The sequence below is a fragment of the Coregonus lavaretus genome (assembly GCF_964263955.1).
Source record: "Coregonus lavaretus genome assembly, chromosome: 26".
Lineage (NCBI taxonomy): Eukaryota > Metazoa > Chordata > Actinopteri > Salmoniformes > Salmonidae > Coregonus > Coregonus lavaretus.
This window is the reverse complement of record NC_140013.1, coordinates 17852027-17879083: the sequence shown is the minus strand read 5'-3', so window position 1 is coordinate 17879083 and position 27057 is coordinate 17852027. Positions and strand designations below refer to the sequence as shown.

Sequence of the window (27057 nt, the reverse complement as noted above, 5' to 3'; positions counted from 1 at the left end):
CTCTCTTTCGTAACGTCTGAGATCCCTAGAGACTGGAAAGCTGCCGCGGTCATCCCCCTCTTCAAAGGGGGTGACACTCTAGATCCAAACTGTTACAGACCTATATCCATCCTGCCCTGCCTTTCGAAAGTATTTGAAAGCCAAGTTAACAAACAGATCACCGACCATTTCGAAACCCACCGTACCTTCTCCGCTATGCAATCCGGTTTCCGAGCTGGTCATGGGTGCACCTCAGCCACGCTCAAGGTCCTAAACGATATTATAACCACGATCGATAATAGACAGTACTGTGCAGCCGTCTTCATAGACCTGGCCAAGGCTTTCGACTCTGTCAACCACTGCATTCTTATTGGCAGACTAAATAGCCTTGGTTTCTCAAATGACTGCCTCTCCTGGTTCACCAACTACATTTTTACATTTTTTACATTTTAGTCATTTAGCAGACGCTCTTATCCAGAGCGACTTACAGTTAGTGAGTGCATACATTTTTCATACTGGCCCCCTGTGCTCTACCAACTGAGCTACAGGGGACTACTTCTCAGATAGAGTTCAATGTGTCAAATCGGAGGGCCTGTTGTCTTGGCCTCTGGCAGTCTCTATGGGAGTACCACAAGGTTCAATTCTCTGGCCGACTCTATTCTCCGTGTATATCAAGGATTTCGCTCTTGCTGCTGGTGACGCTCGGATCCACCTCTATGCGGACGACACCATTTTGTACACATCTGGCCCTTCATTGGACACTGTGTTAACAAACCTCCAAACGAGCTTCAACGCCATACAACACTCCTTCCATGGCCTCCAACTGCTCTTAAACACTAGTAAAACTAAATGCATGCTCTTCAACCAAACGCTGCTTGCACCTGCCCACCCGACTAGAATCACTTATCTTGGTGGGTCTGAACTAGAGTATGTGGACAACTACAAATACCTAGGTGTCTGGTTAGACTGTAAACTCTCCTTCCAGACTCACATTAAGCATCCCCAATCAAAAGTTAGATCTAGAATCAGCTTCCTATTTCGCAACAAAGCCTCCTTCACTCATGCTGCCAAACATGCCCTCGTAAAACTGACTATCCTACCGATCCTTGACTTCGGCGATGTCATTTACAAAATAGCCTCCATCACTCTACTCAGCAAATTGGATGTAGTCTATCACAGTGCCATCCGTTTTGTCACCAAATCCCCATATACTACCCACCATTATGACCTGTACACTCTTGTTGGCTGGCCCTTACTACATATTCGTCGCCAAACCCACTGGCTCCAGGTCATCTATAAATCACTGCTAGGCAAATCACCGTCTTATCTTAGCTCACTGGTCACCATAGCAACACCCACCCGTAGTCTGCGCTCCAGCAGGTATATCTCACTGGTCATCCCCAAAGCCAACACCTCCTTTGGCCGCCATTCCTTCCAGTTCTCTGCTGCCAATGACTGGAACGAACTGCAAAAATCTCTGAAGCTGGAGACTCTTATCTCCCTCACTAACTTTAAGCGTCAGTTGTCAGAGCAGCTTACCGATCACTGCACCTGTACACAGCCATTCTGTAATTAGCCCACCCAACTACCTCATCCCCATATTGTTATTTATTTTGCTAATTTGCACCGCAGTATCTCTATGTGCACATCATCTTTTGCACATCTATCATTCCAGTGTTAATTCGAAATTATAACTATTTTGCACTATGGCCTATTTATTGCCTTACCTCCATAACTTACTACATTCGCACACACTGTATATATATTTTCTGTTTTATTTTTGACTTTATGTTTTGTTTACCTCATATGTAACTCTGTGTTGTTGTTTTTATTGCACTGCTTTGCTTTATCTTGGCCAGGTCGCAGTTGTAAATGAGAACTTGTTCTCAACTGGCTTACCTGGTTAAATAAAGGTTAAATAAAAAAATATATATATATATACAAATCCTTCCTTTTGACACATGGTCTTGATAGAAGATGAAGCAGCCAATTTAGCTGCGCAGTCAGCCTTGGCGTTCCCCAGAGAAATGTTGTTGTTAGAGGAAGAATGTGCCTGACACTTGATTATAGAAATAGAGGAGGGCAGCTGGACAGCCTGTAAGAAAGATGAAACAAGATCACTGTGTGCAATCTGTTTTCTAGACGAGGGCAAAAACCCTCTATTATTCCACAATGTTCCAAAATCATGCACAACACCAAACACATATCTACTATCAGTGTAAATGTTAACAGAGTTGTCCTTCCCCAAAATACAAGCTCTATTCATGCCAAATAGTTCTGCCACCTATGTAAATAAGTGTGAGGGCCCTTTTCGATTTCTCTTTGTAGACTCATCTACAAAAAACTCAAAGTCTGGATTGTCTAACGGGGTGTCTCTCAAGTCCACCCTAGGGCTACAGCTAACTTCAATAGCTAAATCACAATCATGGTCTTCACCGGCATCTGCTGTAGGGAGAAGAGTTGAAGGGTTAAGAATTGTACATAGTTTCAGAGTAACATGGGACATTGTCAACAGAATGTTCTGATAGTCTAGCAGTTTCGCAGGCATCAAAAGAGCTGTTCTTGCCTGTGTAATAATTGCGTGCACAGCATGGGGCACATGTACCGTTAGAGGAGACATTGCCACAATATCAGAACTTGCCAAAACAGCCTCAGTAGCAGCCGCTACTGATCTCAACTTCACTCGCCTCCATCTTTCTCCCATAAATACAATCCTGCAGCGGTTGAACTAATTCATTGCCACTTATCTATCTTTGGAGAGGGCATAGCAGGTTTAGGCAAAGCTTTAATTGCCTCTAATCTATCTTTGGAGAGGGTGCGACCCTCAGAAGTAATGTCATGACCCAAATATTTAAAGGAGCTCTGGCATAATAGCATTTTACTGGGGGAAACTTTATGACAATTTTCTTCCCCCAAATAATCAACAATGCCCAAGTGTCCCAGTGACATATATCCTCTGATTGTGAGCAAACCAACAAATCGTCCACATACTTAACCAAAATACTCCCTCCAGGAGCAACAAAAAAAGAGAAGAGAAAAGAAAGAAAGCATGAGCTAAATCAATTACTAAAGAACAACAACTACTAGGAAGCACCTGGGATAAGTTCTTGTGCTGACGTTGCTTCCAGAGGCAGTTTGGAACTCGGTAGTGAGTGTTGCCACCGAGGACTGACGATTTTTACGTGCTTCAGCACTCTGTGGTCCCGTTCTGTGAGCTTGTGTGTCCTACCACTTCGCGGCTGAGCCGATGTTGCTCCTAGACGTTTCCACTTCACAATAACAGCACTTACAGTTGACTGGGGCAGCTGTAGCAAGGTAGAAATTAGACTAACTGACTTTTTGGAAAGGTGGCATACTATGACGGTGACACGTTGAAAGTCACTAAGCTCTTCAGTAAGGCCATTCTACTGCCAATGTTTGTCTATGGAGATTGCATGTCTGTGTGCTCGATTTTATACACCTGTCAGCAATGGGTGTGGCTGAAATTGCCGAATCCACTAAGTGTCCACATACTTTTGTATATATAGTGTATCTCCTATCACAGCCATTAAATAATAATAATAATATAATATAATAATAATAAGCCATTTAGCAGACGCTTTTATCCAAAGCGACTTACAGTCATGCGTGCATAAATTTTTTGTGTATGGGTGGTCCCGGGGATCGAACCCACTACCTTGGCGTTATAAGCGCCGAGCTCTACCAGCTGAGCTGTAACTGATTTAAAGTCACCATTGGCCTCATGGTGAAATCCCTGAGCGGTTTCCTTCCTCTCCGGCAACTGAGTTAGGAAGGACGCCTGTATCTTTGTAGTGACTGAGTGTATTGATACTCCATCCAAAATGTAATTAATAACTTCACCATGATCAAAGGGATATTCAATGTTTGCTTTTTTTTTTACCCATTTACCATCTACTTCTTTGTGTGAGGCATTGTAAAACCTCCCTGGTCTTTGTGGTTGAATCTGTGTTTGAAGTTCACTACTCGGCTAAAGGAACTTACATATAATTGTATGTGTGGGGTACAGAGATGAGGTAGTCATTCAAAAACACAATTGTTGCACAAAGAGTGACACCATGCAACTTATTATGTGACTTGTTAAGCACGTTTACTCCTTAACTTATTTAGGCCTCCTGTAGCTCAGTTGGTAGAGCATGGAGCTTGCAACGTCAGGGTTGTGGGTTTGATTCCCATGGGGGGCCAGTATGAAAAATGTATGCGCTCACTATCTGTAAGTCGTCTGCTAAATGACTAAAATGTAAATTTAGGCTTGATATAACAAAGTGGTTGAATACTTATTGACTCAAGACATTCCAGCTTTTCATTTTTCATTAATTTGTAAACATTTCTAAAAACATAATTCCACTTTGACATTATGGGTTATTGTGTATAGGCCAGTGACACAAAATCTCAATTTAATCAATTTTAAATTCAGGCTGTAACACAACAAAATGTGGAAAATGTCCAGTTTTGATACTTATAGTAACAATAATTAATGGGGGTAAGGATGGTGAAAATCAGATGTAAATAATTTGCTAATTTGTAACGTATTGTCATTTACCTTTTATTCACTTGCTGATATTCATTGGTTACTTGTCCCTCAAAGAATTGACTTTAAAATTCTCCTCCTCATCTACAAAGCCTTAAATGGCATCGGACCTGCCTATCCGTCAGACCTACTCTCCCCCTATGAACCTCCACGCACCCTAAGTTTAAGCCACGTCAAACTGCTCCATGTAGCCAGGACCTGGATACACACAATAGAGGGTTGTTTCTTTTGCTCCCACGCACCACGCCTTTGGAACTCCCTTCCTGACAATCTCAGGGCTGTTCAGACTGTTGGGGCCTTTAAAACAGGCCTTAAGACTCAGCTCTATGAGCCTTCCCATCCTCCTAGACTTTGATTGTTGTTTTCATGATTTGGTTATATATATTTTGTAGTCTTTTTTTTGTTTATCTTTCATTTTATGCACTTTGAGATTATTATTTTACAATGAAAAGCACTTTACAAATGTAATACATTTGTATTGTTATTATTTAAATAAAAAAAACAGAAGCTCATTACTTTGAATTCCTTACTTAAATTGACAGTTTTGCCAGAGGCTGCTGTATCTAAGTATATAACAAATCAAGAAATGAAAAACTGTCTGGATCGATTGACAACAGTGGATGAACTGATGTAAATGTGTCAAAGGTAAGCCCACCTTATAACCATTACATAATTTTTTTTTTACAATTTATTCATTTAGCAGACGCTCTTATCCAGAGCAACTTACATTATTTATTATATGATTATTTTAATCAGCTATGTAGTGCTAGGGCAAAAAAAAAAACACCCCTTGGGGTCCCCAGGACCGAGTTTGGGAAACGCTGCCTTAAAGGGACCTAATGGGAATATCGCCGAATGTCCTTACGACGTTCCCTGTTTGCTGGGTTAATACTACAATCCCATAGAGTAAATAGAATCAAATGAGTTGCTTGTCATAAACTCAATATAGATCCATCTCTATGGAGAGGTAACATGTTGACACTGACACTACAATCCCATGTGAGCAAACACTATGATATATTTAGAGGCTAGTAGGACAAGTTATTGGAGCTGTATCCCTCTCTCAAGCAAGAAGACATTTCATGGACACAAGTTTCTGAGCCTACACAGAATCAAATGATTCACACTTGAATTCATCACATCCATACACACTCAAGCCTTGTAAGGACTAAGAATTGCTGCATTGACCAGAGGAAGAAAACTAACAAAAGCTATGGAGAACTCAACCCAAGTCAAGTTCTTTTATCTCTTTGGCTTACAAGAGACATTTAACAACAAATCGGTCTATTTTATCTTGTCTCTTATCACATACCTTCTCATCATCACTGTGAATCTGACTCTGATCATAACAATCATTCAGGAGAAAGGTCTCCATGAGCCCATGTATATCTTTCTGTGTAGTCTATGTGTCAATGGATTGTATGGAACTGCTGGTTTCTACCCAAAGTTCTTACTGGACCTTCAGTCAGATGTTCAGGTGATATCTTATGGTGGATGTTTGACTCAAGCCTATGTAATATACACATCTGTCATGTGTGAAATTTCTATCCTAACAGTGATGTCTTACGACAGGTATGTGGCAATATGTAGACCACTACTATATCATACCATTGTGACATCTTTAACTGTTAGAAAGTTACTCTTATTTTCTTGGTGTTATCCTTTATTTATAGCACTCATAACAGTTAGTTTAACTGCCAGACTTCCTTTGTGTGGATCTCGCATTGATAAACTCTTCTGTGACAATATGTCTATAGTAAACCATTCATGTTTACCCATTACCATCAATCGGATTTGGAGCTATTGTCTAATAGCGGTTCATTTTTTACAGATACTTCTCATTGCATTTTCTTACTGTCAGATCGTAAGGTCTTGTGTAAAGTCAGCTAAGGGAAGGATTAAGTTCACACAGACATGTGTACCACATTTATTGACAATGGTTATTTTCATCACAGTGACTCTATTTGACATTTTGCAAGGGTGGATAAATAAGGTAAATATTACTCTAAATATGCGTAATGCAATGGCTGTACAATTCCTTGTTATACCACCTGTGTTAAACCCTGTCATATATGGACTTAACCTCCAGAAAATTAGAAGGGCAGTTTTTAGAAAGTGTAATCCACATAAAATCATTGATATGAGACGTTAGTTACATGATCTTACACAACAGGGACACTTCCCGATATCAGAAGTCAACAAAATTAAAAGTAAAATCTTCCAAAACTGTTGCAAGGTTAAATTGCCCCTTATTTCTTTATCTATTGCCCTCTTCTGGAAAAGTGATTTATAAATATTCCAAGAATAGACTACTTGTAGCACACTTCAGAAGGTGAATGGGCAAGACACAAAATGTAAGTGCCTTTGAAATAAATGGGTATGGTAGTAGGTGCCAGGTGCACTGGTGTGTGTCAAGAACTGCAACGCTGCTGGTTTTTTCACACAACAGTTTCCCATGTAGAATATACACTGAGTGTACAAAACATTAAGAACACCTATTGAGTTGCACCCAGTTCAAAAGCACTTACATTTTGTGTCTTGCCCATTCACCCTCTGAAAGGCACACATACAAAATCTATTTCTCAATTGTCTCAAGGCTTAAGAATACTTCTTTAACCTGTCTCCCTTTCATCTACACTTATTGAAGTGGATTTAACAAGTGACATCAATAAGGAATCATAGCTTTCACCTGGATTCACCTGGTCAGTCTATCTCATGGAAAGAGCAGATGTTTTTAATGTTCTGTCCAAAGGATGGTCTATATTTTAATTTACATAAGTATTCAATACATGTTAGAATCACCTTTGGCAGCGATTACAGCTGTAAGTCTCTAAGACCTTTACACACCTGGATTGTATATTATTTGAACATTACTATTAAAAAAATTCTGTCAAGTTCGTTGTTGATCATTACTATTTTCAAGTCTTCCATAGATTTTCAAGTCAATTTAAGTCAAAACTGTAATTAGGATACTCAGGAACATTCAATGTCATCTTGGTAAGAAACTCCAGTGTATATTTGGCCTTGTGTTTTAAGTTATTGTCCTGCTGAAAGGTGAATCTGTCTCCCAATTTCTGTTGGAAAGCAGACTGAGCCAGGTTCAGCATTTTGCCTGTGCTTAGCGCTGTTCCATTTATTTTTATCCTAAAAACTCCCTAGTCCTTGCCGATGACAAACATACCCATAACATGATGCAGCCACCACCATGCTTGAAAATATGAAGAGTGGTCATCTATGGTGTCAAATCCGATTAAAAGTCGAACAGGCACAAGATGGCTCATGCGAGCAAGATGAAATATCATTGCAAACACTGAGTCGAGAGAGAAGAAATGTGGTCGAGTGAGCAGAGGATGGGGTCCCGCAAGTGCGCAGGCTAGTCGAGAGTGCAAATTCAACTTGAGAGCTTGCAATTGTGACTTTGAGCAAGCAGAACATCGTTGCCACAGATTTTTTTTTTTATGTCTTAAACCGTACATATAGAACTGTAAGCAAATAAACTTTATTTGAATGCATTAAATTGTCCACCAGCAATAGTCAATTGTCATTGTCAAGTTTTCACTCATTTGTTTTTCAAATTGCTCTCACTCAAGTCTTAGCACCTTTGGGTTTGGATTTCAGGCTGATGGGGGTGGGCTTAAAGGTGGGTGCGTGTCTAGAAACCTTAGATTGGTCACTTTCACTGGAGTGATGGAAGAACAAACAAATTCCTGCCATCGGCCAGTCCACTGTTGTGATTGGCTTTTACAAGCCTTCTGTTTGCGATGGACTGCAGAGCAGTCTGTTTAGCTAGCTAGCCGGCTTCAGCAGTAAGCGCCAAATGACTTGGGGAAATCCAGCAGCTTGATAATCAAATTAATTGGGAAATCAATTATAATAGGTATACTATACATTGTGTTGAGTGGAATCTACTTGCTAAAGTTAGCTAGTTAATTACTTGTTAGCCTGCAACGTTTGTCTGTCCAATGAAAAGCAGACAGTCAGCTCTAGCAAACACCATAAAACGAGTCCACTAATTGCAAACAGGAGCCAATATTTAAGGTATTAAACCCAAGGACACACACACACACACACAGCACATGGGGATATTTAATTATATAAAGACACAAAGGGGAGAATCTGCTACCTGCAACAGTTCATACAGTACATAAAGTGCCTTCTGAAAGTATTCAGACCCCTTGACTTTTTTCACAATTTGTTACGTTACAGCGTTGTTCTAAAATTGATTAAATAATTTCCCCCCCTCACCAATCTACACACATTACCACATAATGACAGAGCAAAAACAGGTTTGTAGAAATGTTTGCTAATTTATAAAAAAAATATATATATAATAATATCACAATTACATAAGAATTCAGACCCTTTACTCAGTACTTTGTTAAAGCACCTTTGGCAGCGGTTACAGCATTGAGTCTTCTTGAGTATGACACTATAAGCTTGGCACACCTGTATTTCGGGAGTTTCTCCCATTCTTCTCTGCAGATCCTCTCAAGCTCTGCCAGGTTGGATGGGGAGCATTGCTGCAAAGCTATTTTTATGTCTCTCCAGAGATGTTCGATAGGGTTCAAGTCCGGGCTCTGGCTGGGCCACTCAAGGACATTCAGAAACTTGTCCCGAAGCCACTCCAGCGTTGTCTTGGCTCTGTGCTTAGGGTTGTTGTCCTGTTGGAAGGTTAACCGTTGCCCCAGTCTGAGGTCCTGAGCGCTCTGGAGCAGGTTTTCATCAAGGTTCTCTCTATACTTTGCTCCGTTGATCTTTCCCTTGATCCTGACTAATCTCCCAGTCCCTGCCACTGAAAGACATCCCCACAGCATGATGCTGCCACCACCATGCTTCACCGTAGGGATGGTGCCATGTTTCTTCCCAACGTAACGCTTGGCATTCAGGCCAAAGAGTTCAATATTGGTTTCATCAGAAAATAGAATCTTATTTCCCATGGTCTGAGAGTCTTTAGGTGCCTTTTGGCAAACTCCAAGCGGACTGTCATGTGCGTTTTACTGAGGAGTGGCTTCCGTCTGGCCACTCTACCATAAAGGCCTGATTGGTGGAGTGCTGCAGAGATGGTTGTCCTACTGGAAGTTTCTTCCATCTCCACAGAGGAACTCTAGAGCTCTGTTAGAGTGACCATCAGGTTCTTGGTCACCTCCCTGATCAAGCCCCTTCTCCCCTGATTTCTCAGTTTGGCCAGGTGGCCAGATCTAGGAAGAATCTAGGTGGTTCTAAACTTCTTCCATTTAAGAATGATGGAGGCGACTGTGTTCTTGGGGACCTTCAATGCTGCAGAAATGTGTTGGTACACAAACCTGTCTCGGAACTCTACGGACAATTCCTTCGACCTCATGGCTTGGTTTTTGCTCTGACATGCACTGTCAACTGTGGGACCTTATATAGACAGGTGTGTGCCTTTCCAAATCATGTCCAATCAATTGAATTTATCAAAGGTGGACTCCAATCAAGTTGTAGAAACATCTTAAGGATGATCAATGGAAACAGGATGCACCTGAGCTCAATTTCGAGTCTCATAATGAAGGGTCTGAATATTTATTTAAATAAGGTATTTCTGTTTGTTTGTTTTTAATAAATGTGCAAACATTTATAAAAACCTGTTTTCACTTTGTCATTATGGGGTATTGTATGTAGATTGCTGAGTTTTATTTGTATTTTAATCCATTTTAGAATAAGGCTGTAATGTAACAAAATATGGAAAAAGTCAAGGGGTCTGAATACTTTCCGAAGGCACTGTAACCAGTCCTAAATAATAGAATGTAAACTGACATATGATAAACCAGCTACTCAGTTTAAAGCATGTCAGAGTCAGCTTTATTAGCCAAATACATTTGCATGTACAGGAATTTGACTCTGTGATATGGTGCTGCCACAAGAAACAGATATACAGCATGTACACTATGAACACTATAAGCTACATGATCAATTATGCATGTAATAGATGTGCAGAGTGCAATGAGCAACATGCAGTTCTGGGATGATAGTGCCAGGTGCATAGTCTGTGGATGAATATTGCAGAGTGCCAAATCCATGGATGAAAGGGTCATCGTGGACCAGTTGGCCGGTTGGCGAAGGCCATGGTACGGGGAAAGAAACTGTTCAGATGGCGGGAGTTTTTGGCCATGATTGACCTGAACCGTTTGCCAGAGGGTAGTATTTGGAAGAGGTGGTAGAACAGGTAGGTGAGGATCTTTCCTGCATGCATTCTTGTCCTGGAGATGTGCAGGACCTCGATGGACGGCAGGTGGCAGTCAATGACCTGATCTCAGCAGACCAGACAATCTGTTGCAGTGATGGGAGAGGTGAGGATGGACTCGATGATGGTTGTTTAGAACTGAATCAGTACACACAGCATTCAAAGGAGGACTGAGGACAAAACAACTGAGCACTTGTTGGCTACTTTTCCTTCAATCTGCGGTCCAACTCAACCCAAACCATCTCAGTTGGGTTGAGGTTGGGTGATTGTGGAGGCCAGATCATCTGATGCAGCACTCCATCACTCTCCTTTTTGGTCAAATAGCCCTTACACAGCCTGGAGGTGTGTTGGGTCATTGACCTGTTGAAAAACAAATGATGGTCCCATTAAGCGCAAACCAGATGGGATGGCATATCACTGCAGAATGCTGTGGTAGCCATGTTGGTTAAGTGTGCCTTGAATTCTAAATAAATCACAGACACCAGCAAAGCACCCCCACACCATCACACCTCCTCCTCCATACTTCACGGTGGAAACTACAAATGCAGAGTGACGAGTACTACGTTTACGAAGAGGCAGGACGCAGGAATTAACAAGGTAAAGGTTTACTTAAACAATGACAAAGAGAAATAACAAAGATAGAATACATGACACGAAGCTAAACAATCACACACAACATCATAAGGAACAGTCCAGTGCTAAATAGGAGTGGTGTTGAGATGATGAGGTGCAGGTGCACTGGAGGTCATTAGGGTGTGTTGGGTTTCCATTCCGGTGTTGCCGAGGTGTTGCGCTCAGACCGGTGGCTCAGTAGACCGGCAAATCAGAGCGCCGGAGGGGAGCAACGGGAGGAGACGTGACACAGAGATCATCCGTTCACCTACTCTGCGTATCACAAAAACAAGGCAGTTGGAACCAAAATTTGGACTGATCAGACCAAAGGAGAGATTTCCACCGGTCTAATGTCCATTGCTCGTGTTTCTTGCCCCAAGCAATTATCTTCTTCTTATTGGTGTCCTTTAGTAGTGGTTTCTTTGCAGCAATTCGACCATGAAGGCCTGATTCACGCAGTCTCCTTTGAAATGTTGATGTTGAGATGTGTCTGTTACTTGAACTCTGTGAAGCATTTATTTGGGCTGCAATCTGAGGTGCAGTTAACTCTAATGAGCTTATCCTCTGCAGCAGAGGTAACTCTGGGTTTTCCTTTCCTGTGGCGGTCCTCATGAGAGCCAGTTTCATCATAGCGCTTGATGGTTTTTGCAACTGCACTTGAAGAAACTTTAAAAGTTCTTGAAATTTTCCGGATTGACTGATCTTCATGTCTTAAAGTAATAATGGACTGTTGTTTCTCTTTGCTTATTTGAGATGTTCTTGCCATAATATGGACTTAGTCTTTTACCAAATAGGGCTATCTTCTGTATACCACCCCTACCTTGTCACAACACAACTGATTGGCTCAAACGCATTAAGAAGGAAAGAAATTCCACAAATTAACAAGGCAGACCTGTTAATTGAAATGCATTCCAGGTGACTACCTCATGAAGCTGCTTGAGAGAATGCCAAGAGTGTGCAAAGCTGTCATCAAGGCAAAGGGTGGCTATTTGAAGTATCTCAAATATAAAATATATTTTGATTTGTTTAACACTTTTTTGGTTACTACATGATTCCATATGTGTTATTTCATAGTTTTGAAGTCTTCACTATTATTCCTCAATGTAGAAAATAGTATAAATAAAGAAAAACCCTTGAATGAGTAGGTGTGTGGATCATTCAATATAAGTTTCTACCTAAAACAATGACATGAGCTCTGTCCTAATTAATCTCTGCTCAACTCCCCACTTCCTCTACTTGCACCCTTCTCAAAATCCTATGTTGTTTTAGAAGGAGGCGCGATGGTCAGTATCTCCAGACAGTGTTAGTGCTGCAAGGTATCCCAGGTACTGTTTGTGGCCACGTCACCTACTTCAGAACCAGTGAAGATCTCCAGGTTCTTACATTGATGCATCAGCATAATCTATAGAGAGGGCAGAACAATACAGGAGATGGAATTAGATTTAGTATGGAGTCGAAGTCCCAACTTAAAATCCTTCCACAATCCATAAAAATTGGTAAAAGGTCAACAATAATAGGGCACTGGCCTTTTAGGAAGGTGGAGCGATACATATTTGCTGAGTTGTGTAAGGCATAAGATGAGTTGGTGACCGGCTGGTCCATCCTCTGCCTCATTGGTGTAGTCATCCAGGGCGATGAAGTAGAAGCCTGACTCCACCTGGTCAAATGTGTTCTCTCTACAATAACTGACGTGTCACCTGAGAACAACTGGAGTGAGAGAGAGGAAAATAAGATGTCAGAAAATGTCACAGAGTTCAATTGGAGTTTAAATGTTTTAACATCTTAATGTTGCATTCAAGGTAACAATCCATTATAAGACTGCTGTGGCTGTATCAAAAGAGGCAACTATGGATAATAATTTAGCCAAATAAGTGAAAACGCACGATTTGGGACTGGACTGAGCCGAGCTGTAGGGCAATTCCACGATACAGAGTAATGCTGACCCTCAGATTTTTCATTTAAAAATGTATGTCAAACAAAAAACGATGATTTCGAAGTTAAACAAACCATACAACTCTATGCACAAGGACTACTTTTAACAATTTGCAATCATTGGTTTGTTTGACAAATACACTGAACAAAAATATTAACGCATTATGCTGCAATTTAAAAGATTTTACTGAGTTACAGTTCATATAAAGAAATCAGTCAATTGAAATAAATTAATTAGGCCATAATCTATGGATTTTACATGACTGGGAATACAGATATGCATCTGTTGGTCACAGATTCCTTTTTTTTAAAAGGTAGTGGCGTGGATCAGAAAACCAGTCAGTATCTAGTGTGAAAACCATTTGCCTCACACAGTGCGACACATCACCTTCTGATAGAGTTGTTCAGTCTGTTGATTGTGGCCTGTGGAATGTTGTCCCACTCCTCTTCAATGCTTGTGCGAAGTTGCTGGATATTGGCGGGAAATGCAACACGCTGTCGTACATGTCGATCCAGAGCATGCCAAACACGCTCAATGGGTGACATGTCTGCTGAGTGTGCAGGCCATGGAAGAAATGGGACATTTTCAGCTTCCAGGAATTGTGTACAGATCCTTGTGACATGGGGCTATGCATTATCATGCAGAAAAATGAGGTGATGGTGGCAGATGAATGGCACTACAATGGGCCTCAGGATCTCGTCACGGTATCTCTGTGCATTCAAATTACCATAGATAAAATGCAATTGTGTTCATTGTCCGTAACTTATGCCTGCCCATACCATAACTCTACCGCCACCATGAGGCATTCTGTTCACAACATTGACATCAACAAACCGTTTGCCCACATAACGCCATATGCAATCTTCCTGCTACAGTTGAAACCTGGATTCATCTGTGAAGAGCACACTTCTCCAGCTTGCCAGTGGCCATCGAAGGTGCGCATTTGCCCACTGAAGTCGGTTACGCTGCCAAACTGCAGTCAGGTCAAGACCCTGGTGAGCACGACAAACACGCAGATGAGCTTCCCTGAGATGGTTTCTGACAGTTTGTGCAGAAATTCTTCAGTTGTGCAAACCCACAGTTTCATCAGCTGTCCGAGTGGCTGGTCTCAGACGATCCCGCAGGTGAAGATGCCGGATGTGAAGGTCCTGTGCTGGCATGGTTATACATGGTCGGCGGTTGTGAGGTCGGTTGGATATACTGCCAATTTTTCAAAAACACAGGCTTATGGTAAAGAAATTAACATTCAATTATCTGGCAACAACTCTGGTGCCAACAGTCAGAATGCCAACTGCATGTTCCTTAAAACTTGAAAAATCTGTGGCAATGTGTTGTGTGCCAACAATCCACATGTTAAAGTGGCCTTTTATTGTCCCCAGCACAAGCTGCACCTGTGGGCAGAAATGATTAAATATTAAACCATTAGACCTCTCACTAAATACGTCAGTCATACAAAAGTTATACTTAAATCCTAAATGGTTCTCTAGCAGATTAGTAAGAATGTCTCACCCCATGTTAAGAATGGACTTTTTCCCTTTATTCAGATTACAACCTCTCACTTTCAGTTATTTGAAAATGAAATGATCTCCAAAATATCGCAATTTTGAAAATAAGCCATAGAAAGTTGATTGCAATTTCAGTTTAATCCAACAGAAAAGACAGAACAAATAATACAACAAATATTGTGGTTAAACTCAAATATACAAATTGATTTAAAAAATATATATATCTTTTTTTTTTACAAAAGGTATAATCTTTGTAGATGACATCATCAATAGGACTGGTGGAGTTATGTCACACATGCAGCTAACATTAATATATGGGGAAATATTCTCACTAATTGCAGCATTACCGCAAAAATGGAAGAGGCAAGTGGAAGGGGGGAATAGTAAGGAACTTGTCTTTTGGCCCTGCATTAGAGACCAAAAGTGGTTCAAGAATATTGTAATGAATAAAAAAGTATACCAGTTTAATTTCAGGACCAAAAAAGTGACAGCTGTGCCATATACAGTGCATTTGGAAAGTATTCAGACCGCTTGACTTTTTCCACATTTTGTTACGTTACAGCCTTATTCAAAAATAGATTAATTAAACATTTTCCTCATCAATCTACACACAATACCCCTTAATGACAAAGCGAAAACAGGTTAAGAACTTTTTACAAATGTATTACAAATAAAAAACAGGAATACCTCATTTACATAAGTATTCAGACTCTTTGCTATGAGACTCGAAATTGAGCTCAGGTGCATCCTTTTTCCATTTATAATCCTTGATGTTTCTACAAGTTGATTGGAGTCCACTTGTGGTAAATTCAATTGATTGGAAATGATTTGGAAAGGCACACACCTGTCTATATAAGGTCCCACAGTTGACAGTGCACAGTCAGAGCAAAAACCAAGCCATGAGGTTAAGGAATTGTCCATAGAGCTCATAGACAGGATTGTGTTGAGGCACAGATCTGGGGAAGGGTCCTTAAAAATGTCTGCAGCATTGACGGTCCCCAAGAACACAGTCGCCTCCATCATTCTTAAATGGAAGAAGTTTGGAACCACCAAGAGTCTTCCTAGAGCTGGCCGCCCGGCCAAACTGAGCAATCGAGGGAGAAGGGCCTTGGTCAGTGAGGTGACCAAGAACCCAATGGTCACTCTGACAGAGCTCCAGAGTTCCTCTGTGGAGATGGGAGAACCTTCCAGAAGGACAACCATCTCTGCAGCACTCTACCAATCAGGCCTTTATGGTAGAGTGGCCAGACAGAGGCCACTCCTCAGTAAAAGCCCACTTGGAGTTTGCCAAAAGGCACCTAAAGACTCAAACCATGAAAAATAAGATTATCTGGTCTGATGAATCCAAGATTGAACACTTTGGCCTGAATGCCAAGCTTCACGTCTGGAGGAAACCTGGCACCATCCCTACGGTGAAGCATGGTGGTGGCAGCATCATACTGTGGGGATGTTTTTCAGAGGTAGGTTCTGGGAGACTAGTCAGGATCGAGGGAAAGATGAATGGAGCAAAGTAAACAGATCCTTAATGAAAACCTGCTCCAGAGTGCTCAGGACCTAAGACTGGGGTGAAGGTTCATCTTCCAACAGGACAATGACCCTAAGCACACAGCCAAGACAACGCAGGAGAGGCTTCGGGACAAGTCTTTGAATGACCTTGAGTCGCCCAGCCAGAGCCCGGACTTGAACCCGATCTAACATCTCTGGAGAGACCTGAAAATAGCTGTCCAGCGACACTCCCCATCCAACCTGACAGATTTTGAGAAGATCTGCAGAGAAGAATGGGAGAAACTCCCCAAATACAGGGGTGCCAAGCTTGTAGCGTCATACCCAAGAAGACTTAAGGCTGCAATTGTTGCCAAAGGTGCTTCAATAAAGTACTGAGTAAAGGGTCTGAATACTTATGTAAATGACACATTTCCGTTTTTTTTTTTTTATACATTTGCAAAAAATTCAAAAAACCTGTTTTTGCTTTGTCATTATGGGGTATTGTGTGTAGATTGATGAGGGGAAAAAACATTTGATCCATTTTAGAATAAAGCCTGTAACGTACAAAAATTGTGGAAAAAGTTAAGGGGTCTGAATTATTTCCGAATGCACTGTAGATTGCAATATAGTTTCGATGTACCGATTCCATGGCACATGGTTTATGAACTGATACGCAAAACTTAGAATTTGTCCATTTAAATTGTCATTCAAAATTCTTCCAACCAATAGAATGTTATATATTTGTGGGATACAACCACCAGGGAGGGATTAAAAACAACAAGATAACTAATGTAAAATATACTGTGTCCGTAAAATGTATATAGGTTCACAACTTTTGTGAAACAGCACAGTTAAAAATATATGGTAAAATATACATCAAACTGGATGGTTTTCAGAGATAGATGGGAGGGGTTGATGGTAGCTGAAGATGGGATTAAAACAAACAAAAGATAACTATTTTAAAATACATTGTGTCCGTAAAATGTGTATAGTATGTAGAAGCCAAAGTATTGTTGTCCATTACTTCACTCCAATTAGGGGAGGGGTGGTAGGGTTAGGGGAAAATAATAAAGTAAAATATATTTTAATAAACGTTTTTTCAAAGGTGCACATGTTGTAATGATCATGCTGTTTAATCAGCTTCTTGATATGATACACCTGTCAGTTGGATGGATTATATTGGCAAATGAGAAATGCTCACCAACAGGGATGTAAACAAATTTGTACACACAATGTTTGATAAATACGCTTTTTTCTGGGATATTTTATTTCAGCTCAAGAAACATAGCACCAGCACTTTACATGTTGCGTTTATATTTTTGTTCAGTATATTTTAAAATGAAAAATCTGAGTCTCAGCGTCAATCTTTTATAGTGGAATTGCCCTGTATCAATCCACAGCACTTGCCAGTCAGCATGGGTCAGTTTTGAACAGCCTGCTGTCATTTCATGCCCAACCCACCTTGTGGAGAGCTATCCTCCAATAGGTTTTCACTTCATCCCTTACCTACACTACTCATATTGTTTAGCAATGACTATCACATTCATTCAGTAGAGAACAATCTTTCTAACCATGACAGCAGCTGGTCATCATCCTCTCTACGTGACAAATGTCCTATGCACAATGCCTTCATACAGTGTCAAATAAAATAGAGGAACTCTCAGTGCCACTAATGATTAAGTTACGGGTGTGCATAGAGGAGAGCCAAGGTAACCTACATGGAACAGAATGGATTCCTGTATCTCCTGTCTCTGTCAGCTGAGCAGAGAACAACTTCACCACCACATATTAGTGACAGTGGACCTGCATGGAAAGAGGGATGGAGGGAGAGAAATGGTTTAAGGTCATTCTCATTTATTGCAAAAAAAGTGATCAAATCTTTATTTAAATCAGATTGTATCTCAAAGTATGCGGTTAGCGGCTTACAATATTGGCTATTATTTGGTTCAGAGCCTGACCTCTCTTGGATCCCCCTCCTTAATCACTGACTTCTTCCCCAGTGATGGACTTCCCTGTCTGTTCTCACCCTGCCTCTTCCCCCTCTTATGCCACCCAGCCATGCTGGTCTTCCAAGTCCTCCTCCTCTACTAAACCTCTCCTTTACTTAAGTACAATGCTCTTAGTTAAACCAGAGACCGTATAGAAAACGAAACCACCTTGTTTTTGGTTAAACCACATGGTTAAATGTTAGCTAACTAGCTAGAAAAAAGAAAAACCCTTGAATGAGTAGGTGTGTCCAAACTTTGGACTGGTAGTGTATATATTTTTTACATTGTTTGCAAACTGATATGTGACACGTTAGATCTGGTAAAAGATAATACACTGCTCAAAAAAATAAAGGGAACACTTAAACAACACATCCTAGATCTGAATGAATGAAATAATCTTATTAAAATACTTTTTTCTTAAGGATCAGACCCTTTTTTTCAATTTACGCGTAAAATGACATACCCAAATCTAACTGCCTGTAGCAAGGATATGCATATTTGTGATACCATCTGAAAGGAAACACTTTGAAGTTTGTGGAAATTTGAAATTAATGTAGGAGTATATAACACATTAGATCTGGTAAAAGATAATACACTGCTCAAAAAAATAAAGGGAACACTTAAACAACACATCCTAGATCTGAATGAATTAAATAATCTTATAAAAATACTTTTTTCTTTACATAGTTGAATGTGCTGACAACAAAATCACACAAAAATGATCAATGGAAATCAAATGTATCAACCCATGGAGGTCTGGATTTGGAGTCACCCTCAAAATTAAAGTGGAAATCCACACTACAGGCTGATCCAGCTTTGATGTAATGTCCTTAAAACAAGTCAAAATGAGGCTCAGTAGTGTGTGTGGCCTCCACGTGCCTGTATGACCTCCCTACAACGCCTGGGCATGCTCCTGATGAGGTGGCGGATGGTCTCCTGAGGGATCTCCTCCCAGACCTGGACTAAAGCATCCGCCAACTCCTGGACAGTCTGTGGTGCAACGTGGCATTGGTGGATGGAGCGAGACATGATGTCCCAGATGTGCTCAATTGGATTCAGGTCTGGGGAACGGGCGGGCCAGTCCATAGCATCAATGCCTTCCTCTTGCAGGAACTGCTGACACACTCCAGCCACATGAGGTCTAGCATTGTCTTGCATTAGGAGGAACCCAGGGCCAACCGCACCAGCATATGGTCTCACAAGGGGTCTGAGGATCTCATCTCGGTACCTAATGGCAGTCAGGCTACCTCTGGCGAGCACATGGAGGCTGTGCGGCCCCCAAAGAAATGCCACCCCACACCATGACTGACCCACCGCCAAACCGGTCATGCTGGAGGATGTTGCAGGCAGCAGAACGTTCTCCACGGCGTCTCCAGACTCTATCACGTCTGTCACATGTGCTCAGTGTGAACCTGCTTTCATCTGTGAAGAGCACAGGGCGCCAGTGGCAGATTTGCCAATCTTGGTGTTCTCTGGCAAATGCCAAACGTCCTGCACGGTGTTGGGCTGTAAGCACAACCCCCACCTGTGGACGTCGGGCCCTCATACCACCCTCATGGAGTCTGTTTCTGACCGTTTGAGCAGACACATGCACATTTGTGGCCTGCTGGAGGTCATTTTGCAGGGCTCTGACAGTGCTCCTCCTGCTCCTCCTTGCACAAAGGCGGAGGTAGCGGTCCTGCTGCTGGGTTGTTGCCCTCCTACGGCCTCCTCCACGTCTCCTGATGTACTGGCCTGTCTCATGGTAGCGCCTCCATGCTCTGGACACTACGCTGACAGACACAGCAAACCTTGCCACAGCTCGCATTGATGTGCCATCCTGGATGAGCTGCACTACCTGAGCCACTTGTGTGGGTTGTAGACTCCGTCTCATGCTACCACTAGAGTGAAAGCACCGCCAGCATTCAAAAGTGACCAAAACATCAGCCAGGAAGCATAGGAACTGAGAAGTGGTCTGTGGTCACCACCTGCAGAACCACTTCTTTATTGGGGGTGTCTTGCTAATTGCCTATAATTTCCACCTGTTGTCTATTCCATTTGCACAACAGCATGTGACATTTATTGTCAATCAGTGTTGCTTCCTAAGTGGACAGTTTGATTTCACAGAAGTGTGATTGACTTGGAGTTACATTGTGTTGTTTAAGTGTTCCCTTTATTTTTTTGAGCAGTGTACAAACAAAAAACGTGCGTGTTTTTTAAATGTTTTTTTCATCTTTGAAATGCAAGAGAAAGGCCACAATATAATATTGAAGTTTAGACGGAATTTAGATTTTGGCCACTAGATGGCAGTAATGTGTACAAAGTTTAAGATTGATCCAGAGAAGCATTGCAATACTGGACTATTTTGTATCAAGTCTGCCCAAATGTGCTCCGTTTTCTCCTATCGCAGCCATTAAACTCTGTAACTATTTTAAAGTCATCATTAGCCTCACGGTGAAATCCCTGAGCGATTTCCTTCCTCTCTGGCAACTGAGATAGGAAGGACGCCTGTATCTTTGTAGTGATTGGGTGTATTGATACACCATTCAAAGTGTAATTAAAATCTTCACCATGCTCAAAGGGATATTCATTGTCAGCATTTTTTTCCCATCTACCAGTAGGTGCCATTCTTTACGAGGCATTGGAAAACCTCCCTGGTCTTTGAGGTCCCTTACAGATAATTGTATGTGTGGGGTGCCGAGATGAGTCATTCTAAAACAATGTTAAACACTATTATTGCACACAGAGTGAGTCCATGAAACTTATTATGTGATTTGTTAAGCAAATTTGGGGTTGAATACTTATTGACTCAAGATATTTGATTAATTGTTTAAAAAATTCTACTTTGACATTATGGGGTATTGTGTATAGGCCAGTGACACATCTCAATTTTATCAATTTTAAATTCAGGCTGTACCACAACAACATTTGGAAAAATTCAAGGGGTGTGAATACTTTCTGAAAACACTGTACACTTACCATTGGACACACCTTGCATCTTGAGCTGGATTGACATATTGACTAGCCAACCATTGATTGTAGCTTTGATGGCCCTTTCCTCTCTGATGAAGTAGTGCTATTGTTACGCATTTTTCTATTAGGATAAGAGGAAGAAAAATGCCTACTATACAGAGCTACATTGTTGCAATATCAGGGTCAATGGTAGTGCAATGTTTGTTAACAGACACCTCAAACTAGTTTTTAACCCTTTTATTTCAGCGCCAGGGGTAGCTACCTCTATTTTGCAACAATATTTGTTTTGCAACAATAGAGTATCACATAAAAGTACAATTGAAAGAACAAGGTTGCCAGTTCTCTACATTTAGCTTCTTGTTAGAGTTGTAGTAATTCACCTGTATTCAGCCACCCCTGGGGGATCTAACCTACATCCTCCAACATTGTCTTATGAGGGCAATGCGACTTTGAGAAAATAAGTTCAACACCAAAGTTAATTGTGAAGGTCAAATAGAATGTTAGTTAACAGCCAATGAGATTTGTGTCTTTGAGGCGTGCTTTGATGTGGGTGTTTCTTGTGTGTGTGTGTGTGTCTTTGCACGTGGGAAGCGTTTGTACATGCAAAACAGTAACACAGTTATAGTCACTCACCTGTCTAGATAACATGAAAACAAGTCTTACCAGCTCTGCTAGGGTGACTAAAATGGTCAGTGAGGTTCTCTCTTTTCTGTCACCCAGACTTATCTCGCTTATTTTCCAAATGTTATAACAGGAGTAGCCAACCCTCCTCCTGGTGAGCCATTGGGTAGCCTACCATATACACTTTTGTTCCAGCCCTGCTCTAACACACCTGATCCTACTAATTAGCTGACCATCTTGACTTTGATTAGCTGAATCAGGTGTGTTAGAGCAAGACTGGAACAAAATATTACCTAGGCTACCCAGTAGCTCTACAGGTTCATTATAAGTATAAAATTAAAACATACAGGTGATGGTCTTAACAGGAGTGTATACCAAACACTTTATTGTGATGTATGGTTTCCTACAAAAAAACTTAAACAATGTTCCTCTATTCCTCCATTGTGAATACAGTACATTTCATCAACCATAACAACTTCTCAGAGGCCTGGGAAGAGGTAAAAGTACTTTGTTAGAGTGGCTCTGTCTTTGGTCGGCATCTGTATGGGGAAATCTTCAAAGTGACCCATGACCTGTATGGAAGAAATTACAAACACGTTATTGAGGCTCAAAGTAAATCAAAACTTATCAGTCATTCCAGGCAGGGCAAATGAGGAAAGAGCATTGTTAACTGTTTTGTGTCCAGATACTTACCTTTCTGAACAATTTGATGTCACGTGTTGGTCCCAGTTTGAAGGTTTTATGTATAGTTGTCTAATGTTGGTGGGGCATATTATTCTGTTTTAATGTTACTCCTGAATCACTTTGATAAATATAATATTATTTCTTCAGGTTATTTTTAACAGAGCTGAGATTTACTTTGAAGTGCAAAGTGTTTGACTGGCTACCCATCCACATCGCTCCGGCCAAATGACGTTTCTTCTCCACGATGAGTCTGGATTTGCCTCCCTCCCCGACGATTTCTAGAATGCAAACACATTCTCAACGTTCTGATTGGTCCCAGAAACCGATGGGTTGGGCCATGATACTCTGATGGGTTAGATTTGTTAGAGACTGTGAGGGAAAATGTTGTTGTCTGAAGGGATAGCATTGAATTGTACACAGCATCTCCTCTCACTCTTTCTTGGTTCGTGCAGGTGAGTGTGACCTCCTCAGACCAATTGGCAGTATGCCCAGAATATTGCTCTGGGAACCAAAAGGAGTATCTCAGTTTCAAGGTCCCAGCTTTGAGAGAAGAAGCCTCATCAGTCACATGCAGGAACCAACGTTGATAATGAATAATGAATAATGTAAATAATGCTTATATAACTTATTTGTATGGCAGTATATAAGGACTGAGAGGGAATGCCATTTTCAGGGTTTTCATCAAGCTTGGAATGAGTTTGTGAACCTCTCCGGCTGGGATAATAAAGATTGATTCATTTACATTGAGTTTGAGTCCTTAGTGGTGAATTTCCACGACAATTTTGTTTTCAGAGTTTGGTTCAACATTGTTAGTCATGCAAATCAACCCCAACACCAGATAAATGTTCTGCAAACACAGTAAAACCTGCCAACACCGTAAAACCTACTGTACACCAATGTTTATTTACAAGAACCACCATCTGTGAATCCAAGATGGCGTAGCAGTGCGCTCGTGTTTTCTGTAGTGTACTTGTGTAAATAGCCAGTTTTTTATTTTTTTGTCTACTTTGTATATATTTCTCAATTTTACTTTTCATTCTTTAACTAAATATACTTTCCTGCAACCTGCCTCACGCAACGTGGAAAGGATTCTATTATTTCTTTATAACTTTTATCAAGAACCTTAAGCTGAAACTAGTCTAGCTGCAACCGAATGGCTGTGGTAGCCAGCTAGCTAGCTACTTGCTATTAGCCACTGTTAGCGTTCTAAACCATTGTCCGTGGCCTGCACTACCCACCAGCCAGCTCTAGCTCTAGCCTGGACAAGTTGTCAGCCAGTCTGCACAGAGTGCTATCGACCCAGAGCATATCGGATTTTCTGCCGGAATCACTGGACCCTAGCGCCGGATCATCGCAACTAGCTAGCTGCAACCGAATGGCTGTTGTCGTTGGCTAATTACCATTGCCCCTTAGCAAGCACATGTTAGCTTTGACTAGTCTAGAGCCAGGCCCATCTCCCAGCTATCTACCTCTCTGTCAACGGGACAGGACCTCCTAGTGTTGACACGGAGCCCCGCCGATCCAACATGACTGGTCTGCCGATGAAATCGTCTGATGTGGTTTCAACAGGCTTCCCGTTATGACATCGACCAAAAAGATCCACCTGCTAGACCAGCCCGTTAGCACACGCAAGCCGTGGCCTCTTGCTCGCCAGTGCTGTAACAGCCCCCGAACTACCTCCGAACTCTCCTATTGCTGTTCACCAGACCTCATGATAACTAAGCTATACAGCTGATGCCTGCTGGACTGTTCCTTTATACGGTACCGCATCTTGTTTATGTTTAGCCTCAGCCCAAACTTTGTCGCCATTACCAGCTGTTGTCTTAGCTCTCTCGAATAACACCTGTGATTGCGTTATGCCTCTCTCCCATGTCAATATGCCTTGCTTATTGCTGTTTCGGTTATTTCTTATTGTACTATTTAACTGTAGATCCCCCAGCCCAGCTCAACCTGCCTTAGATAGCTCCTTTGTCCCACCCACCATACACGCGGAGACCGACTCAATCGGTGCCTCCAGTGATGCTATCTCTTTCATCGTTACCCAACGCTTAGGTTTACCTCCACTGTACTCATATCCTTCCATATCCTTGTCTGTACATAATGCCCTGAATCTATTCTACAACGCCCGGAAATCTGCCCCTTTTTTTCTCTGTACCCAACGCACTAGAAGACCAGTTCTTAAAGCCTTTAGCCGTATACTTATTCTACTCCTCCTCTGTTCCTCTGGTGATGTAGAGGTTAAACCAGGCCCTGTAGCCACCTGTATCGCTCCTACTCCCCAGGCGTTATCATTTGTTGACTTCTGTAACCGTAAAAGCCTTGGTTTCTTGCACGTTAACATCCGAAGCCTCCTCCCTAAGTTTGAGTTATTCACTGCGTTAGCACACTCTGCCAACCCTGATGTTCTAGCAGTGTCTGAATCCTGGCTTAGGAAGGCCACCAAAAATTCAGAAATGTCCATCCCCAACTACAACATTTTCCGTCTCGTTAGAACTGCCAAAGGGGGTGGGGTTGCAATCTACTGTAGAGATAGCCTGCAGAGCTCTATCATACTATCCAGGTCTGTGCCCAAACAGTTTGAGCTTCTTCTTCTAAAAATCCACCTTTCCAGAAATAAGTCTCTCACTGTTGCCGCTTGCTACTGTAATGAATACTCGGACAGAGTGGTAAGATCCAATCGCAGAATAGCGATGCTTTATTAGAGTACAGACAAGGGAATAGCTTAATCGTGGTCGGGCGGGCTGTGGTCAAAACCGGGCCAGGCATAGACAGGCAGAGGTACCAATGAAGCGGGCTTAGTCGTAGTCGAGGGCACAGGCACAGGATCAGAGGACGGTAATCACTGGGGTAGACAAGCAGAGGATTAAGCAATTCGGGGAGTCAAACAACAAGGCACAGGTCGGATACACGGGTAATCAAAAACAACAAACTCTCTCTCTCTCTCGGAACAAAACGCTTAGCAAGTCACAAAGGAACAATACCTCGCGCCGACTGAGCTTCTGAGTACACCTTAAATCCTACACTAATTACTGACAGGTGTGCTCAGAACTCAGGTGAACCAGATCGAGTCTGATGACTCCCCCTCTCTGTAGATCGGGGAAGTGTCAGACTCTGTCTAGACCCTGCCAACCCCCGATCCCTTACAGCTACAGACCCCCCTCAGCCCAAGCTGTGCCCTGGACACCATATGTGAACTGATTGCACCCCATCTATCCTCAGAGTTCGTACTGCTTGGTGACCTAAACTGGGATATGCTTAACACCCCGGCCAACCAACAATCTAAACTAGATGCCCTCAATCTCACACAAATTATCAACGAACCTACCAGGTACAACCCTATATCTGTAAACATGGGCACCCTCATAGATATCATCCTGACAAATGTACCCTCTAAAAGAACCTCCGCTGTCTTCAACCAGGATCTCAGCATTCCCTGCCTTATTGCCTGCGTCCGTAATGTGTCTGCGGTCAAATGACCACCCCATCATCACTGTCAAACGCTCCCTAAAACACTTTAGCGAGCAGGCCTTTCTAATTGACCTGGCCCGGGTATCCTGGATGGATATTGACCTCATTCCGTCAGTAGAGGATGCCTGGTTGTTCTTTAAAAGTGCTTTCCTCTCAATCTTAAATAAGCATGCCCCATTCAAAAAATTCAGAACAAAGAACAGATTCTCCTCAGACTTGACTGCCCTTGACCAGCACAAAAACATTCTGTGGCGTACTGCATTAGCATCGAACAGCCTAACAATCAGTTAGGAAAGCAAAGGCTAGCTTTTTCAAACATAAATTTGCATCCTGTAGCACTAACTCCAAAAAATGCTGGAGACTGTAAGGTCCATGGGGAATAAGAGCACCTCCTCCCAAATTCCCACTGCACTGAGGCTAGGAAACACTGTCACCACCGATAAATCTACAATAATCGAGAATTTCTACAAGCATGTTGCTACAGCTGGCCATACTTTCCACCTGGATACCAATACCCCGGCCACAAGCTCTGCACCTTCCGCTGCAACTTGCACATGCCCCCCCCCCTCTTCAAAGGGGGTGACACTCTAGATCCAAACTGTTAAAAACCTATATCCATCCTGCCCTGCCTTTCGAAAGTATTTGAAAGCCAAGTTAACAAACAGATCACCGACCATTTCGAATCCCACCATACCTTCTCCGCTATGCAATCCGGTTTCCGAGCTGGTCATGAGTGCACATAAGTCACGCTCAAGGTCCTAAACGATATTATAACCACGATCGCTAAAAGACAGTACTGCGCAGCCGTCTTCATCGACCTGGCTAAGGCTTTCGACTCTGTCAACCACCGCATTCTTATTGTCAGACTAAATAGCCTTGGTTTCTCAAATGACTGCCTCGCCTGGTTCACCAACTACTTCTCAGATAGAGTTCAATGTGTCAAATCGGAGGGCCTGTTGTCTGGACCTCTGGCAGTCTCTATGGGGGTGCCACAGGGTTCAATTCTCGGGCCGACTCTATTCTCTGTGTATATCAATGATGTTGCTCTTGCTGCTGGTGACGCACTGATCCACCTCTAT

General features: G+C 42.0%; 1 protein-coding gene across 1 annotated transcript; it reads left to right on the top strand.

Annotated features, from left to right (window-relative positions):
- Nucleotides 1–5741: 5741 nt before the first annotated feature.
- On the top strand, nucleotides 5742–6680 carry LOC311101551 (olfactory receptor 6N1-like; the record flags this gene model as incomplete). The annotated part of the gene is made up of 1 exon (XM_084142686.1): nucleotides 5742–6680. The coding sequence occupies one exon, from the start codon at nucleotides 5742–5744 to the stop codon at nucleotides 6678–6680; it is 939 nt and encodes a 312-aa protein (XP_083998812.1).
- Nucleotides 6681–27057: the final 20377 nt, after the last annotated feature.